This window comes from Schistocerca nitens, chromosome 3 (genome assembly GCF_023898315.1).
Source record: "Schistocerca nitens isolate TAMUIC-IGC-003100 chromosome 3, iqSchNite1.1, whole genome shotgun sequence".
NCBI classification, from domain to species: Eukaryota; Metazoa; Arthropoda; class Insecta; order Orthoptera; family Acrididae; genus Schistocerca; species Schistocerca nitens.
Genome location: NC_064616.1, coordinates 553,665,193 through 553,685,615, shown reverse-complemented (window position 1 = coordinate 553,685,615; position 20,423 = coordinate 553,665,193). Strand labels below are relative to the sequence as shown.

Here is a 20,423-nt window from a genome sequence, read left to right as displayed (position 1 = left end):
ATGAAATTTTTTGTGAACATACTAGGAACATTCAGCTATACATTGAGCCTACTCAATGTAACCTCCATCAGCTGTGATGCATCTGGCCCAACGTTCTTTCCATGATGTACATGCATTTTGGTAAAATTCTGGGGACTGACGTGTACACCATCGCTTGACACAATAAATAAGGTCTTTCTCACTATCAAATGTTTTGCCGCGCAGGTGGGCCTTCAGACGACCAGAGAGGAAAAAATCAGACGGAGCTAAGTCCAGACTGTAGGGAGGATGAGGAACAATTTTGGAACCCATTTTTCTGATTTTCTCGTGCCTCATAAGGGCTGTATGGGGTTTGGCATCGTCATGGTGTAGTCTGATGAGCTGACCCTGATGCTGTGGTCTGTGGGTTTTGGAACGTCGCAGCTTGTCCAATGACAAACAGTAACTATCCCGGTTAATTGTGTAGCTAGGTTCCAAAAAAGGCCATGGAAATGACACCACACTGATCCCTGAAGAAGGAGGCCATCACCTTTCGGCCTGCTGTTCGTGACAGTCTTGGTTTCTTCTTCCGAGTGGAACCCAGATGACGCCACTCCATGGATTGGGTTTTGCTCTCTGGTTCTGGCTAAAACGACCATGTTTCATCCTTGGTAATGGCGCCGTCGAAACACTATTTCCACTCTTCAGTAAAGGTCTTCATGAGACCATCGCACACATTCTTCCTCAGCATTTTCACTTCTCTTGTCAATAATCTGGGCACCCAACGCGCACAGATTTTTCTGTACCCTAGTGACTGTACCAGTGATACCACACTGCCCAATTACAAACGAGTCATTTCAGTAAGCTGTCGTGGCGTCACACATCTGACATTTTGGATGATATGATCAATGGTCTCCTTATTCGTATCACTCACTGCCGTCGATGGTCTAACGCATTGTGGATTGTCCATTATGGCTCATCTGTAAATAAAAGAAAATACTTTTATATACCAAATTATAGCTAAATCTTTCAAGTATGTTCACAAAAAATTTCATTCTCCTCCTGAAAAAAAAAAAAATTAGAGACGACTGTGCAAAACTTTTTGAACTCCCTTTGTATATAGAGTCCCAGAGGAGAGACACGCGCGCTTTTACTTTTTATGAAGCGTTATCTGATAATAATTTCCTACTTCACTTTTCAGGCTATAAATATTTAAGACACTTAAGAAACTTTAATCTATAACACCTCATTTCTTAAGCTTTCCAACATGAACGGGGGTTGTTAAAGTCGGTGTTACATACATTTCACTGCAGGGATACCAAAACTAGTCATATTAGTTTCTTCTCATGCGGTATATGACTTGTGAAATGTTGAGGTGTAAAATTTTCCATCATGATTATAATTTCCCCGACATACAAACGAATAAAACACTTACTTTGATAATTTGCAAGGGAAAACTTGTTTCAGTGGCATTAAAAGTAATTGGAAATCAATCTTGCCCCACATGACAGGAAACACAAGATATGTTTGAAATCGACGGTGTCTATGTGCAGTCTTAATGCCACATACAAATAGAATTTCATGACAACCAAGAGAATACAGAAGTATGTTGGTGGCGATGGAAAATAGAAGAATGCGTTTTCATAGCTGTGCAGTGTGCACAATGACTTGCACTAAATTGGAGCCGGTCGCAGTGGCCGAGCGGTTCTAGGCGCTTCAGTCTGGAATCGCGAGACCGCTACGGTCGCAAGTTCGAATCCTGCCTCGGGCATGGATGTGTGTGATGTCCATAGGATGGTTAGGTTTGTTAGGTTTAAGTAGTTCTAAGTTCTAGGGGACTGATGACTTCAGATGTTAAGTCCCATAGCGCTCAGAGCCATTTGAACCATTTGAAGTAAATTGGATGTCTGGATCCGATCAGCTACGTAAACATATTCTTCTTGCCACAGGCGTAGTCATTGGTTCGGAAATCTGTTGTCATAACAGCGATGTGGGAACGATTGATCCTGCTAAATTAGCATAACCTTCTCTTTCCATGTTTGTGAAATATTCTGAACGATTCTCACTTAAGATAGCACATTGCCTTAGTAAATTAAAATTTTTTGATTTCAAGAAAATCGTTTTACGCATAAGCTATCCATACTCTCATCTTTCATGTTGCAAACTATCTGCCTGAGCTATGATCACAGCAGTGAGAGAGTACTACATCAGTGCCTTGCCTGTATAATTATAAAATGTCACTTCCTGAAACAGTATTACTTTTGAGGCTTTAATTTACTTCTGTATGGTATAATTTTATCTGCGTACCTTATTTTCCTCAAAACTGTATCGTATTTTTCATTCAATGGGCTTGAACTTGAATAATTCTAATCACCAGTATAGCTTGAACTAGCTACTTCATTTTCACACTTTCTTCTAACAACAGGGGTATAGAGTCCTTATGAACGTTGTTTGCATCTGTGAAGTCATTGTGTGTGCAACTTTTTTTATCACATATTTGGCGTCATTTACTAAACGCAAACACAGCGTTGCTCTGCAAATGGTGGCTTCAATATGGGGACGTTACACTAGCAGCAGTAAGCAGTCTATTTAATTGTAGTAAGTCTATGTTCAGTCCACCGTGGTAGGTGCGTGGTCAGCACGCCAAATTGCTAACTGAAGGGGCCCGGTTTCCCCTCGCGGCTGCGTTGGAGATTTTCTCTCGTTGGGGCATGGGTGTTTTGCTTTATCCTTATGTTCATATAATCATAACTGACAATCAAAGATTGAGATGGCTATATGGGCATATTCCGTAATCCAGTAAATAAAAACAAAAAAAGTCCATGTACGCTGAGGCGAGTGTCAGTAAGTCAGCAGCATCTCACTAGTTCATTGAAGCCTTAAGTATGTGCCATTGACCACTGGAGTTTTGATCTTGCTTGTGTTATGTATCTGATACAGATTGGTTCGTGAACAGTTTATAAAGATTAAGATGTCTTTGCTACCATCTGGACTTGTCTTTGGTTAGTAGTTCACTTTGTGAATTCCACCATCATCGACACTAGGAGTGGCCTGTTTGTTCCACCGGTCTCTGGCTTACCACAAGTGCTAGTGATCATGAACTGGGTTCTACCTACACAGAACAGGATGGCAAAAATAACAGTGGGTTTAAACACTGGACCTCTAGGTCTGGAGTAGTAGCCACGACCTACAGAACCATGGTGCCATGATAGCTCCTTTTTTTAATATCAGAAGGCACTTTTGTACAGTTGTTACTTGTTGTATTAAACTGACAGGTTGCCACTTTCAAAGGAAGAAAGGGAAGATTAGCTTCCATAATTACAATGACTGTACCAACTGATGATACAATGAGCTGTCGCTTTAATTCACGTGCTAGAATGGCTACTGTAGTTTAAGATCATGAGACTGTGGCAACCGAGATAAGCTCACCGGATAAAAAATTAGTCACCCTAGAAAAATAATTAGAAGCATCATTCAGTGCCATGCAATTCTGCCCCTGGACTTGACAATAGCCTGGATTCAGTTAGAAAGCAAGTCCCAATTTTGTGCAGGTACATCGCATCCAAGTTAAGCCATTTGCTGAGTAATTGATCACACAGTTCCCCCCAAATTGTTAGGATGATTATGTAGACGCTTTAGCCACTGTCCAACAAGTCCTACAGATATTCTATGGGGATCAAGTCAGGTTATTTTGCAGGCAATTAAGATGTAACAATGTGGGGGAATGTTCAGAAAACCATCACATATTCTTCCAGACTGTTGATCATTGCTGTCGTGACCTTGCGAGTGTATCAGTGTGAGTAGGCGCTTCAGTCTGGAACCGCGCGACCGCTACGGTCGCAGGTTCGAATCCTGCCTCGGGCATGGATGTGACAGACTCGAAATGTTCATTGCATACGGTTTGCATCGCAATGTTCTCTCGCTAAGTTCTTCAAATGGAACTTCATTCACTGCTGCAGTAATTCTTATTTGGTTTGGAAGCGATTTTGATTCACAAGCTATGAAACTCGTCTCCGATTCCCGCAATTTGGACGTCGTGTCTGGTGTTACCCCACTGCTTGTAAAAACGTTGAACAATCAATCTTGAAAAACCAACAAATGCAACAACTTCACACACTACATGGCCGTGGGCACTGCCCAACATGATTGTCCCTCCTTGCTACTTTGTCACATCCTTACATTTACCCATGTTTGAGTACAGTGTATGCTTGAATCATGAATGTCTCACTGGTCGCTAAAGCCTTATCCTCATGTAGAGCCAGTGTGTACGTGGTTGCGCATATGGCGGGCGGTTGCTGCGCTATCTGTAAAGGCTTAATGATTTATCTGTGAATGCACACTGCGGTGACTAAGTTTTTGCTCGGTGACATTCTTTGGTACTGTGGGTAGTCCGTGGTGTCAAACAGTCACAAAAGTCGATACATACAACGTGTACACGTCATAATGGCGTCACATTCATGTCACTTTGTGTGAAATGAGGGCTTTGTGGGGCCATCTAGATATTTCCGATAGGCCCTGAGCAGCGGTCTGGTGTCATCACGACCCAACCATTGAGTGGATACATTTAAACAGTTCGGCTTGATGAGCAAGTTTAAGTTTGAAATGCTAAATGAGTCTTTAGTACCAATTATGATGTCTCCACCCATAGGAGACAATAACTTATGCACAGACACTGGGCTTAGACCAGGGTATGTCGCCTACAGAACAAAATTCATTAAGGATGCAAATACGGGCCGTGAAAGCCACCATTACATAATCGACTGTTTCGATTGAATCTTGCCAGTATTCACCAGATGTGGTTAATTAAAACTACAGGGAATCTGAAACGGAGTGACTGGATGACGATTTGATATCCCATTCCTGTTACATGCTAGTCCTGTGTCGCAACTGCGCCAGTTCGCTCACTTATTCTAGTGTAGTGACGGTATAGGAATGTAGACAGATATTGTGTTTGTATCATTGGTGCTTGAGAGGCTGAGAACTTGAGATGGGTATCGGAAAATTATGTGTCCTAACAAACAGAAGGTATTTGACTAAAGGAAAGGATTGGCTGATAACACACTTCTTGAGGCATGGAAGAACCTTCAGTTAGGTGATGGAGGGATGTATGGTGTGTAAAAGTTGCAGAGGGATACCTAGGCTACACTGGAGCTACACTGGAGTAAGCAGGTTAAAATGGTTGTAGGTTGCAATAGTTACGTAGAGATGAAAATGCTTGTACAGGATAGACTATCATGGACAACTACATCAAACCACTCCTCAGATTGAATATGGCAACATCAACAGCAGCAGCAGCAGCAGCAGCAGCAACAACAAGAATATGTACTATAACATGCCATGTACTGGAATATTAACATGAACATTGATATTTCTTCATATTTCTAAAGTAATGTGAAGCTGTTGTAAATATGAAAGGCTACTTTTTGTAACCTATCTTAGTAGAATATTTTAGTAAATTATTGACCATGGAAACCGTTACACAATATCTCTACATGGCACTCCGTAAGACAATCACACACTTGCAAATAATGTCAAAAGCACAAGTGATTTGTCAACCAAGTACGTAAAAATCTCATTTTTAATACTAATGCCAACAGATTGGTGTTTGATGAAGATTGCTTTTGTGGCTATGCAGTAAGCAGCTAAACAGTGGAATACCCTGAGATATTTTTACATTTTGTACTCAGTAATTTTTGCCCAATCGTCATGCAGCTACAGCTGAACATCTGACATTATTTGCGAATATTGTTAACTGTGACAAATCATTTATGAATGTTACCAATGTGATTGACAAGTGCCAGATAGAGCACTATGATACAAGGAATATTACCAAGACCTCACAGTGGTGATTCGTTGAACTCGTTGTATAAACACAAGGATTACTTTGCTGCAAAACTGCAATGTGTCTGCTACAGCCTACGAAGTCCGACATCTGTAATGATGTGTGGCTGACCAGCCCCATGACGTCTGAACCAAGTTTCACCTTGGTTTCGCCACATGTTGAAGACGCGCACCACAGCACTAGGCACCCAACAAGTCGTGCAGTTTCTGAAATGCTCGTGCCAAGCCTCGGGCCATCACAACCTGCCCTTGGTCATACTCAGACTGTGTACCTTCCCCATTCTGCACAGGAACAGCACGCTCACTGATACTACATGCACCATGCATGTGTCTAATTAGCAGTCAATCCTGTTCTGGCTGATCGGTGTATGTTGCTGGTAAATGGTGGAAACACTGCCTATTGGCGAAATCAAGTTCATAGCAGAAATAGAAGTGCTTGCGGCACTGATTTCCCAGTGCTGATGTGTGATATGACGCCAAGATATGAAGAGAAATGACGAATTAATCAAGTGTGATTCAAAAAGCAACTGGCAGTCATCGTTGAGAATTTCTTATCGGGTCAGGGGTCTTCAGACTATGTCACTGTTGTTTGCTGATGTCCTCTCACAGGTATGACAGTTTTCTTCAAAGCATGAAATACGAATGGATTAGTATTTTTTTTGTTTGAAGCACGTCCTGTACGTCCTCTACCAGTAGCCTTGGTGGTAGTATGACCCAGCCAACCAAGTGGCCTCTTACAGTTACACTATGTATATTCAAATCTCCTAACATGTGCTGCCCTACACTTATATTGTGCTTATGATTGCAAAATTTCCTTAAACATCAATATATCGACTTGCTGCGAAATTAACTGAATGACAGATGTTGACGGTATAGTGCTCATAAATATAAATATTTTGAACGTAATGTAGTTTCAATAACATGTGTCATAGTGATTATTTGAAAAATGTTTTATTTTTTTACTTGAGGCAGGAACATTTTATTTACATTTGTTGTATAAAATCTTTTCTTTGGGGTTACACAAAAAGTTGTTTCATGACATTTGTTTAATTTTTATCAGTAATAACTAACATTTCCATAGCCTTTAAAATAAATTCGTAGAGCTAGCAGGGTACATTAAATTTAATTAAGTAATTATTTTATATAATGATAGGAAATAGTGATACCAAACTGCAAATAATAGTAGGAGATCAGAAACATATGTTATGTCTTTATTGACACTAAGAGGGCAAGTACGCTTACCTCCAATATGTTTGAAGCACTCAATTAAAAAAAAATATTTTTGCACAGTTTACTTTCTTCCATTGATGGTGTTGCCAGCCTTTGAAATTAGCATCTTAACCAATAGAGAAATTACAGTGAAATTTATAATCTATTTTAGAGATATAAATGGAGTGAAAAAGTTTTGTTTTTGGATCTTGCATCCAAAAATATGTGCAGAGCAAGTAAACGTGTTTACTCCATGTCCCTAAATCCCCTGTCAAATTACTTGAGGAGGGGAGTTTCCAAGTTTGTGGCCAAGCTTTATTTTGTACAATATGCAAGTATTGACTTAAATTTAGTAATGAAAATTATCATACTTGCTCAGATATAGTTTTCTATATTTCTCCTATTACTAACTCGAAACTTGGACTTCTATCCTAACAGCTTCAGCTACATAGCAGTCAGCTTGCTCGAAGACCAAGAACAAGAGAGAAGAATATTGTTGACAATGTTTGATGAAATTAAAAATCATTTCATCATGCAGAAAGTATGGTTCCAAAGCATCCTCATTACCAGTGCAGTTTTCAAATTTTTCCTTTGAGAAATCGTTTAATTTTTTTACCCTCGTCTCAAATGAGCACTGGTATTTACTGAACACTTTATGATGTTTACAATGCGTGTAATATTCTGTATTATGTGTCATGTAACAATCCGGTACTAGAAATTCTTAATGAATCTAAATTTAAAAAAGTTTATTTGACATGATGTGTGACAAAATACTGATTACTAAATCCAAGACCCAGTTAATATGTATATAAAGTGGAATTATTAATGCATGATATCTCGGAGAGCCGTCCGGAGTGGCCGAGCGGTTCTAGGCGCTACAGTCTGGAACCGCGTGACCGCTACGGTCGCAGGTTCGAATCCTGCCTCGGGCATGGAAGTGTGTGATGTCCTTAGGTTAGTTAGGTTTAAGTAGTTCTGAGTTCTAGGGGACTGATGACCTCAGAAGTTAAGTCCCATAGTGCTCAGTGCCGTTTGAACCATTTTTTATCTCGGAGAAATGTATAGATGTCAGCGATTTATTGGCAGTATAGTATCGAAATAATTTCTTAGAAATAACTGTGTATTGATATATCATTGTCATCTCCAGTGCGGCCTTTCGCAACATATTTTTCATTTTTTTTCTCGTCATGTTGTATAGCTCTTTTCTATAACTGTTTCCTGACACAATAAATTGCTGCTTAAGTCAGCTATGTTTTTCTGCTGATATGCTCCTACTTCATACGTTTTTGACTTAATTGTATAAGTGCGTGACGGTTTCTAGAATAGCCCATCAGAAGCACATAGTGGCTGAACACTCTTAGGTCCACACTAAGGATGGCAATGCTCTATTAATGTATTGATTCCCTAAATGTACTGATTATGATACACAGTATCTGTTTGTGAAATGAGGTTTAATGAGCATATTTGTTCATACGTCTCATTATCCTTGTTGAGTAGTGGCTTATGGAACAGTGATGACAATTAACTAAATAGAGGATTATGTTTCAATGAATTTAGTTGAAGGGAGTGGGGAGCTATCACCCATCCTCTAGAGCATAAGACACGTGGCTATAGAATAAATATTTGTTACTCTTGTAAATTTGTTTACGAAGGAGTGGAGCAAAGTAATTTGGAAAAAAGACAAAAAGACAAGTATAAAGCTAAACTACAGAGACAGAAATTCTTTTTTAAGGAACAGGGGACCAAAAATCATTATTTGATTAAAATAACAGTCTAGATCACAATGATATTTATTTGCTTACTTAAGTCAAAGTCATCTTCAGAATGTGAACCCACTATGGCTGGTGCTGGCGGCTCCTCGGCCAATCTTGTGGTGGCACCAAATCGCTGTTCTTGTATGGACAATGTTGACTAAATTTATTTTACAAAACTGATGATACTAACAAATAAAAGTGAGATTATCATTAGGGGAGAGTCAGTTAAAACAGGGCACTTAATAAACAACGTGGCATATGTAATGAACTATGTGTACCAATCTGTTGAGATTTTAATGACAAATTGCCCTCTCTTTCTTCTTACAATTGGGCACGAAAAACATAAATTTAAAAAAATGCCTCATCACAGAAAAGAATTTTTGCACTTGTGTCAACTACTCCGTTTTATCAGACTAGTTGGATAAAACGGTCCTACATTATGATGGGAATTAAAAAAAAAAAAACTCCATTTTCAAACCCTGACAATCACTTCATGTACAAAAATCACATTTGTATGGTTCATCATCATTAATGCCGGCGCACTGTTCATGAGCCCATTCACTACACTTATAACACTCCACCCAGCCTTCTTCAGACTTAGAATTGGAGAAAAGTTCGCTACAATAAATGCAAGCTGTATTATTATCTTCTCCTTCCTCTTCTGACGATGTGCTATACTTCTGTACTTTTCCAACTTTCTTTGCTTTCTTCTGTCCAACATTGCTGACTTCAGCAGGCCTAGAACTGTTAGAATGTGGCCCCATTTGAAGTTTCCTTTTGGGGGTCTTTCCCTTTTTCATAGAAGACTAACTCTTCCTTATAAGGTGAATTTGTAAGAACAGCTGTCTTTCCTCTTTTCTATCAGATTTTTGTTCCTTTCTTTCAGTTATCGGCACTGCTTTTATGCCTTTCGGAGAGATGTGGAAAGCTGAAGTTGAAGGCTTAGGCCTATCCGACTGGGAAGACCCTGGTGTGATTGGAAAAGACGTTTCTCTGTTTAATGACTCTGAAGTAGGTTCCGAAGCCGGGACATCACCTTTCTCCAACAGTAGGTCAGTGTCTGTTGTTTCAGCAGGCTGATACATCCAATGAGGAAAAATATCTGCATCCAGTGGGAAGACTGCAGTTTTATGGAATGCATTTACAGCAGTCTCAGTAGAAGCAGCTTTCATGAATGCTGTCCCGTGCAGTCCTGCAACTTGATTGATGGTTATCACTCGTCCAGGATGACACTGAAGCCACTTTTGAACCTCTTTAGAGTCATAATTACTCAGTGGGGCCATGAATGCAGCATTCACGGGCTGCATTCGGTGGGTGCAGTGTGGGGGGAAACATTAGAGATTAACATGGTTTTCTCCAGCCATATCAATAAGTTCAGTACTCTGTGTGTGTTGAGTGACCATCCAAGAGTAGAAGAACGGGTTTGTCCGCAGTTGGCTTAGAAAATTCAACAAGTCGTTGAAACCACTTCAGGAAAAAATTTTTCTGCATACATTCTCTACGGTGATATTCCGCAGTAGATCCTGACGGAGCATTATCCAGCAGCTCAGGCTTGGCTCTTTGTCTAGGGAACACAAACATTGTAGACATAAATTCCAGAAGCGCTCATACAGTCTACAGCAGTCATTAAGATGCCTCTCTCCGCAGAAACCAAACCGCCAACTTGACGTTTTCCCGTCAATGCAAGCACCTTTGATTGCTTATTAGGGACTGTTGTTATTCCTGTCTCATCCACATTATAGTCTCTATCGGCTGTGAAGCTGTACCTATTATAAAGTTCTAACAGCTAACCAAAGAACTGCTTCACCACTGCACGGTTAAAGCCCATTGCTCTGGCAAGAGATGTTGGCTCGGCAGAACGCATGCTTATTTCTGGATTCCTCTTCAAAAACGAATAGAATCAGCATTTACCTTCTATCTTCTTAGTCTTGCTGAAGTTATGCGGCAAGTTATTTTTCTCTACCAGTTCGAAAGCAAGATTCCGCAAATCATCTATGGTGAATCCAAACAATCTGCTTTCCATTAACAGGATATATTCAGCCAGTTCATTTTCCTGCTCCTGAATAAACACAACAACAGCAACAACAACAACGAAAACAACAACAACAATAATAATAACTGCAACAGTGTAATTAATTATTTCTAAAGTAGTAAATTGGCCTACCTCTAAACACATTTCACTCTGGGCCTTTTTTACGCGTGCTTCCAGAGTACTCTGAGGAACCCCGAAGGACTCTGATGCTTTCAAATAACCCATTGTTTGGGCCAAAACTGCCGCTACAGCTTCTTTCATACTCTCTTGACTCCGTGACTGTGTCAGTTTTCCTTTTGTAAGGCGCCATAATTATGGCATAATTTAAGTTAGATCCTGTGAATGATAATAATAATAATAATAATAAATTTTCTAACTGAACAAACTAAATAAACAATTTGAAAATCGCAAACGGCGAGTCTTAAATCAGTTCGATAAAACTGAGTCCTATCCTGTTTTATCACATTTAGAGGCACCCTGTTTTATTCGACAATTCCATGTTAGGAACAAGTTCATTTCAACAGCCCTTGAGCGGGACAAACATTTTGAAACACTCAACGATCTGTAGTGCAGACAGCGTTTAACTTATATCATACTTACTTTACAGTCTTCAAAATAGTGTCTTGCAAATATAAACGCACAATTCACAGTCGAATATTATAACACAACACCGTAAAAATATATTTTTCCGCTTAGAGAACTCACGGTTGCTTTCAACAGACTCCATCCAGATACTCTAAGAATGAAGGTCACCAAGTGGGAAAGAGGTTACTATGTTTACCGGGAGATGGCAGCCACATATCAGACGAGAAAAGTACGATACTCTGTTTCATAAGATTACCCTATTTTATCAGACTCTCCCCTACGTAACTGTAAGCCTAACCCTTAGTGAAGGAGTGTAGCCTCTTGTATAATACATTCTTTGTGGGACATCCACGATTGTTGCTAATATTTTTATGATGTATAAATCCACTCCAGTTGTAACTGAGAAGTCGTGTACTTGGATAAATAAACAGGGTTTCAGAATATAAATCCCATCTTCAGGTACTACAAAGACAAAGGAAACTAAGAGGGATACTATACAAAATTAACTAACATTAAAAGGGTGCATACAGATGTGAACATCTGCTCATGCCTTGATTGCATACAAGAAAATCATGCTAGTCATGTAAAAAAAAAAAAAAAAAAAAAAAAACAACAGCGAAGCAAATTTTGTCAAATAGCATGCGAGATCCTGTGATCCTTTGTGGATGAGGCATGGAAAGGTTCTTCGAGTCAGTCAGTACCAAACCGGGTGAATGGGGCCCAACCGGGGAAAAAATGGGAAGGATCAACATATAATCACTCACAGCAAAACTTGTGTGAGCTACAAACCAATTGCGAATGACTTGACATCTGGCATAGCGTTAACAAAGTAAAATGAAGGTATAAATGCCGTAGAATGCCGATTTGTGAACCTCAAAAGTAGCTTACTATATAAATGCCCGGCCCGCCGCATGGCCTGGATGCTCAGCAAGATCGGTCAACCAGCTGTCTAGCAAACCGCAATGAGATGCGTCAGTACACATATAGGTCCTGTATCATACAGTGGCCGCTGTCAGAAGGAATGCTGAGGGCGGGAGGGACAACCAAAGAAATCATAGGTGACAACACTGCCAAATGCCCACATTTTGTCCCAAACGCCACCCACTACTATAGTCTGATCCACGAACGATGGCAGTTCGCGCTTGTCGAGGCACGAACAGGAATGGCATTGTTGACGATTCCAAGCGACAGTTGCAGTACGCGCATGCGCTTGAAGGAAGTGTATATCCTGCAAATCATGTTGGGTGTTTGCTTATGCAGAATTTATCACTTACCACCATCATCAGCGATGACAGGTCACAACAAACGAAATAGAAATTCACTAAACAATTCCCTACGATCATGTTTAATGCTCGCATTAGCTACGACAAAACGCTCAGAACGGTACTGAACGCTCATTGGCTGCTGGAGTATGCGTGACGTAGGAGCGCAGAGCAAGCCAAAACTCGACTGCCACTGTTCGTGACTCCAACTGTGATAGCGCTAAAACCATATTACTCTATGAATGGCATTACCTAACATAAGCATGGTACAGAGAAAGCAATAAATGCAAAACATGCAATATAAAAATGTAATTGTCAAGAAATAAAAACAAAAAAAATGTATAACGAAATTGTCAAGAAATAAAACAAAAATATAAAACGTAAGAGAGACCAAACTGACATACCACAAATTAAAGGTAATAGTGTAAGGTATGCGAGCTGAAAGAAAAATAGAACCTAGCTCTGTGAACACTGTACACACCTCCTAGTTGACATTATACTCAAACCCCAAGGTGCTATATGTGCAACTTACATGAAAATGACCGAACACGACAACTTACTGTCGTGAAGACCGCTGTAGACGTCTCTTCCTTTTTAAGTTCAGTTTGCTCCTTGTGGTTGCTGCCTGGATGCTGCACCTTGCGTGTCGTGATTTCCAACTCTTCCAAAATGATAAGGACTAGTGTTTTTGACTGTATACGCAAGATTTACAAATCATCTTAAATGTTGCACAATCAAAAAGATCGGTCCTTAACATTTTGGTAGTGAGTGGTGTTTGGGAGAAAACGTGAGGGTGCGGCTGTGTTGTTACCTACGATTCCGTCCCTTTCGCCCTCAGTTTTAATTCTGGTGGTGGCCCCTACATTACTTATATGTGCAATGATGCAGTTCATTTCGGTTTGCTTGGCAGTTAGTTGAGCGGTGTACCTGGATATTCTACGGCACTGACACATCGCACTGGGTTTGTAGATCACATTAGTTTGACAATGAGTTGATTATTCCCTGTTTTCTTTGTTAGGCCCCGTCTACCCAGTATGGCACTGGTTGATTCAAAGAAATTTTTCATGCTACACCACACAGAATCTCGCATGTTATTTGATAAATTTGCTTTACTGTTTTTTTTTTTTTTATATGACTCGTACGATTTTCTTGTGCGCAATGAAGATATGCCCTAATGTTCATATTGGTATGTACCAATTTAATGCTAATTAATTTTATGTAGTAACCCTGTTACTTTCCCTTGTTGTTGTAAAGCCTGAAGATGAGATCTGTAGCCTGAAACCTGTGCCATGTGCACAATTTTATGCAAATAAACGCTTTTTCAGTTACTACCGGAGTGAATTTATTCACCATAAAAGTATTCCTCTTGTTAAGAAATGGTATTAATGGGCCATCTTCCATAAACTCTCATTACACTGTGTTATGACAACCACCATGAGGATGTCATAGATACCTCTGTCGTTAACAAGTTATAATTTCCGAGTTACGCTTTAAGAGTGTCTCACTTAAAATGCTCTTTGCCAATAAGTAAACACAGTCACGTTTGATGAGTACTTTTAATTTTGTTTTCAGGGCAAAAGTTTGCACTGCTGGAGATGAAGTGTACACTTTCAAAAGTTCTACGTAATTTCAAGCTCTCAACACCACAGGACGAACTGGTCCTGAGTCCAGAAATAGTTATGAAGTCAGCCAACAACATCATGGTGTGCGTGGAACCACGAAAGTGATAGCCTACCATAGCAAAATTAAAACAGTTGTTCGCCAAAATCATTTTGATTAAATAATTGGTTATTTATTTACTAATAAAGTAGTTATATATTGTTCATCTGGAGTTTTCTTTGAATGAAGTTCTCCTTGTATATTCTAATCCTGTTTCCCTCCTACTGATCAGTCGCCCTGGCTTGCATCTTATTATGGACGAGAATAATATGTTACATTACGTATCAGTTGCAAGAAATTGTATTATGTATGCCAACTGTGCCAGTGACAAAGTCGATGTTCCTTTAAATTTAAACAATTCATGATATTATGAAGACGTTCTTACACAGATATAGAGATATTGGCCTTTAATTTGTTTCATGGAGTGCATAACGCATCTGTGACACTTTAACTTCAAGCCAGGCAAATATTTACAAATGAAACAGAGTTACAGAAAAAACTAGATAAGCTCAAGGACTGTGGTATGAATGGGACAGCGCTCAAATGGTTTAAATAATACCTAACTGGAAGAGTGCAGAAAGTTGAAATAAGCAGTTCACATAATATGCAAAAAGCTAGTGATTTCTCAAACTGGGAAACAATCAAGAATGGGGTGCCGCAAGGTTCGGTTTTGGGTCCTCTGCTGTTCTTAATATATATTAATGACTTGCCATTCTATATTCACGAAGATGCAAAGCTGGTCCTTTTTGCCGATGATACAAGTATAGCTATCACACCCGACAGACAAGAATTAACTGGTGAAATTGTAAACGATGTTATTCAGAAAATCATTAAGTGGTTCTCTGCAAATGGGCTCTCATTAAACTTTGACAAAACACAGTATATACAGTTCCACACAGTAAATGGAATGACCCCATTAATAAATATAGACTTCGATCAGAAGTCAGTAGCTAAGGTAGAATATTCAAAATTTCTAGGTGTATGCATTGATGAGGGGTTGAACTGGAAAAAACCACACTGAGGATCTGCTGAAACGTTTGAGTTCAGCTACTTATGCTATTAGGGTCATTGCAAATTTTGGCGATATACATCTGAGTAAATTAGTTTAGCACGCCTATTTTCATTCTCTGCTTTCGTATGGCATCATATTCTGGGGTAACTCATCATTGAGTAAAAGAGTGTTCATTGCACAAAAGGGTGTAATCAGAATAATTGCTGGAGCTCATCCAAGATCATCCTGCAGACATTTATTTAAAGAGCTAGAAATCTTCACTGTAGCCTCACTATATATATATATTATGAAATTTGTTATTAACAATCCGAACGAAATCAAAAGTAATAGCAGTGTACATGGCTACAACACTAGGAGAAAGGATGATCTTCACTACTCAAGGTTAAATATAACTTTGGCTCAGAAGGGGGTAAATTATGCTGCCACAAAAGTCTTTGGTCACTTACCTAATAGCATCAGAAGTCTGACAGATAGCCATACAGCATTTACAAGGAAATTAAAAGAATTTCTTAATGACAACTCCTTCTGCTCATTAGATGAATTTTTGGATATAGTAATTGGGTAATTTCCCAGCCTAAAAAAAAAAAAAATTGAGTGACATGTAATATTTTGTCCATGTAATATCTTGTATAGACACCTTTTATTAACCTGACACGTTCCACATCATTACGAAGTGTCGTATTCATGATCTATGAAACGAGTACTAATCTAATCTAATCTAATGAAGATCCTTTTGCCTCAGGACAGTCAAATCACAGAGGAGTGAAGAGGGCAATTATTACTTTTAAAATAACTTTAGGTACTGTATTGTAAAATATAGTTCGGATATGATCTTCGGTACCAGAGTATGTTTCTATTACATACTCATCAATAATGAAATACTTTCAGTCCCTAAGATTGGAATGCTAATAAACTGATATAAACATTTGCCTCATTGTTATTAAAACATAAAGAAATCTGAAACAGATATTACTGCTCTCATTTAAATTACCAGTTTCTGTTACCTCAGATCTCAAAGACAAACAACTCAGTCAGTATGAGATTTTCACTCTGCAGCGGAGTGTGCGCTGATATGAAACTTCCTGGCAGATTAAAACTGAGTGCCGGACCGAGACTCGAACTTTTTTTTTATCCTTGTGTCTGGTCGTTGATCGTTGCGGACGTCACTGGCAGAAGTAGAGCTGTGAGGACGGGTCGTGAGTCGTGCTTGGGTAGCTCAGTTGGTCGGGCACTTGCCTGCGAAAGGCAAAGGTCCCGAGATGGTGTCTCGGTCCAGCACATAGTTTTAATCTGCCAGGAAGTTTCAACTCAGTCAGTTAAGACACTTCCGTTATTTTCTTTTATTAAGTTGTATGAAACTTAGAACACCTGTGCAACTGGTCTATCAGACTATAAATAACGTGTTTCCGATATGGAAGAGAGTAATAGTAATGAGTTAGTTCAACAAACATGCTCTACTGGCATTCATACTCGATACGCTGACAAAACATTCTCTGGCCTTTTGTGTCATCATGTGGTTTCTAATGTAGCTCGTGACATTAGTACTGTTGTGTCAGTGGACTCCCAATTAGAAACAGTCTTTCTGTTCATTATTAAATCTACTTTTTGTGCAGCAAAGGGATAAATATACTGTGACAGGTCAGACGTAATTTTTCAGGCATTATTGCTTCGCATAATCACAAAAAATCATAAATTTCTGTATCCTATATATACTGTTATTGTTTGGAACCACTGCCTACCCACATGGGGAATTAAACTGGTTGCCTAACTGGAAACTAAAGTGTGATTTTTGTAAGTTGTAGAAATTATCGCTAGTTTCACATTGTAACAATCAATTGAAATGCAACAAAGATCTGTAACTAAATGAGTTTAAGCTCCTGCCACTCGTGAATGATTACACCTTGTGAGAATTGGCTATTGCCATTTTACAACCATCAAATAACAAGCCTTGTCTGACGTTCCAGCTGCTAAATGTCTACTTTCAACAATTTATGTACAGGAGCTAGTCACTGGCGTACCACAACTCTTTGATTTATGATCCCTCAAACTCCCAATTAGCCATATCCCTACTGTCTCCTTAATACAAATTCGGACAATGCTGAATGCCCTAGCATGATTCATCAGTCACGTCTTCTTGGTCAGATATATGGTTAGTTCCACTAACCCACAGTGAGGAGAGTTTTGAGGATGTAAAACACGTCATAAAACAAGAATACATAATACATGCTTAGAAAAAAATAAATTTCTCATTTTATATAGAAAGAACCTTAGCGAAATGGTCAGATTGTTTGTCGACTAAGTCAAAATATCTGACACACATTTTCATTTAGGAGGAATAACAAATTTGTTACAAATATGTATGTATATACACTTACGTGTATAAGATAATTCCTAGGCAATTGTAGTCACGCATCATCAAACAGAAAATCAGTTTACAATACTTATTTTCATTGATCACATTACTGGACTGTAAGTGTGAAGAACTTTAATGATTTTACGTAACACTCACGTCGTTTGTTGTTGTTAATAATACATATGACAGCTGGTGGAGGACTTGACCACCTACAAATCCTGCAGGTCCTCTAAAACGGAACCTTATTCGTAAGTAATTATGTAATGAAATCGAGCTAAGTATACTAGCTTTTTTATTTTTATATCTCAAATGTTACATGCGCATTGCAAATATATACAGGGTGGGACAAATAAGTAGCCAAGATGAGTGAATACGACTGTACCACGCATATAACTACACCACGTTACTTCAAACAGGATGGAGCAACTGCACAACAGTCAGCCGAACCTTGGAGCACATTTATACAATCTTCATGCCTGACAGAGTTGTTAGCAGAGGTCAGTCTTGTCGCAGCCATACTGGCCACCTAGGCCACCTGATCTGTCAGTGTGTGGGGAGCCCTCAAGTCTAAGGTGTATCGCAATAACCCTCATAGTCTTCAAGAACTGCAGCAGAACATTTTGAAAAATACGAAGAGATGAGTGGTGGTCACTTTCAACATCTGGTATAGTCTGGTTATTACTGTATTTCCTTTTCTCTGCAGTATTTATTTTTACCCTCGAACACTGTTCTCTGGGCCACTTTTATTTGCACCATCCTGTATTTCTAATCCACGTCCGGCCACCCAGATTTAGGTCTTCTGTGATCTCCCTAAATCTCTCCAGGCAAATGCCATGATGGTTCCTTTGAAAGGGCACGGCCGATTTCCTTCCCCATATTTGAAGTATTCCGAGCTAACATTCCAGGTTTGTGCTCAGTCTCTAATGGCCTCGATGTGGACAGGACGTTAAATCTTAATCTTCCTTCCTTTTCAATAAATATAAATTTAGGTTCCTTGGAACTCAATTTAATAACAAGTTTTAATCCCAAGAACTTAACACAATCAACCTCTTCTATCTATTTGTTATATTTTAGGCATATACAACCCCCATTATGGACAGTTGGAAGGGACAAGGGATCTAATATTCCGCCAATCCAGCGATATGAAGACAGACTGAGAGCGTAACGGTGACATGAATGGTGCATGGTCCCAAAACTTAACGTCGATCTTGGCTTTCACTCACCACGTGTTTCGCGCCAGCAAGCTGCCTAGTTAGGCCCTATTCAAACGGGGATACTGAAATCGTGTATCCATCTACCTGACAAGCAGGAGTCTGGCTGACTGGAGAACTCTAGTAGTCCATCATATTCACACAACCATGACTCGAGTATCCCATACCGCCAGATTGCCTGCGTCCTCGGCCAGATATTGGTTTTAAGATAAGACAGACAACTGCAGTGACACACTAGGAGTAGGTTCGTGTGTAGGACCTGGTTCCTCCGACAAATTTCCTTCTGGTATACTCATGTGTTAAGAAATGAAAGAGGAAACTATCACCTCTGACAAATATTGCTTTTTATATCTGCGCGATCCACTGGGCAGTGGCGGACAAATACATGACGTAGATTTTTCCACTTCTTCTTGCACTCGTTCGCTGTACTACATACAATAGAAGTAAATAACATAATAAATAATAAATTACGCAAAATAAAGCAATACAAACTTTGTCAAATACAGACACACACGTACCTATGTTATGGATTTTAGTGCACTACAACTTTATTACCTCTTTCAAGTACCTGCAGCGGGATGTACTTTTGCATCACTGTCGTTGTACTCTCCTAGACCGCACAGTACAATTACCTAGATCGTCCTTGAAACTACCAGACTAATTTGGGAAGTGTTGAACTATCCCTACATGCCTATTCCAAGCGAAGGATAGCGGAAAAAAGACAGAGCAAGGTTTTTATTCGCTGTGGAATTAACCTAATTGCTTGGCTGCGTTGGACGGGACGCATATCCCCATTGAAAATTTACTTGGTATTGGATCAATATTTATAAATAGTTTCACGCCCTATTACTATCAAGAGTATAGCTGTACAGTAGTGGACCTCTTTTCCTATTTGTGTCCAGTATGTTACATTTATTTACGTGCAGGGTCAACTGCCAGAGTCTGCAACATTCAACAATTCTCTGGAGGTCATTCTGCAAATCGTTACTATCTTCTGGCGTTGCTACTTTGTTATACACTGCTGGCCACCGTAAATGCAACACCAAGAAAGACAAGAGGTAGCACAACAAAATTTATTTTGTAGATAACATGTTGACCAAGTATCAAATGATTACGTTTACAGACGTCTGTGACATGTGGTTCCTGCCAGAATCAGTAGCCAGAGTAGCCGCCATTGTTGGAGATCACCGCTGCCACACGTCTCGGCATTGAGTCAAAGAGACGTTGGATGTGTTCCTGGGGTACAGCAGCCCAAGCAGCTTCCACACGTTGCCAAAGATCATCTGGTGTGGCAGCTGGGGATGTAATCTGGGTCACTCGTTGAGCAACCATGGACCACATGTTTTCTATCGGCGAAAGATCCGGAGAGCGAGCCGGCCAGAGAAGCAGTTCAATCTGGTTATTGAAGAAGAACCTTTGGACAATGCGTGCCACGTGTGGTCGCGCATTATCCTGTTGAAATACGGCTGTGGTCGAGCCCTGAAGGTAAGGAAGGACAACTGACTCCAGCACCTCGGATATGTAGCGCCGGCTATTTAAAGTACCGG

At 39.6% G+C, this 20,423-nt stretch overlaps 1 protein-coding gene across 3 annotated transcripts in view; it reads left to right on the top strand.

Annotated features, from left to right (window-relative positions):
* Positions 1–14,466, top strand: part of LOC126248461 (cytochrome P450 4C1-like) — a 269,044-nt gene extending 254,578 nt beyond the window's left edge. For all 3 annotated transcript variants that reach the window (XM_049949466.1, XM_049949464.1, XM_049949465.1), the window contains one exon: positions 14,214–14,466. In XM_049949466.1, the coding sequence (XP_049805423.1) occupies positions 14,214–14,368 (155 nt within the window). In that variant the 3' untranslated portion in view covers positions 14,369–14,466. The remainder of the gene's footprint in view (positions 1–14,213) is intronic.
* The last annotated feature ends 5,957 nt before the right edge of the window (positions 14,467–20,423 follow it).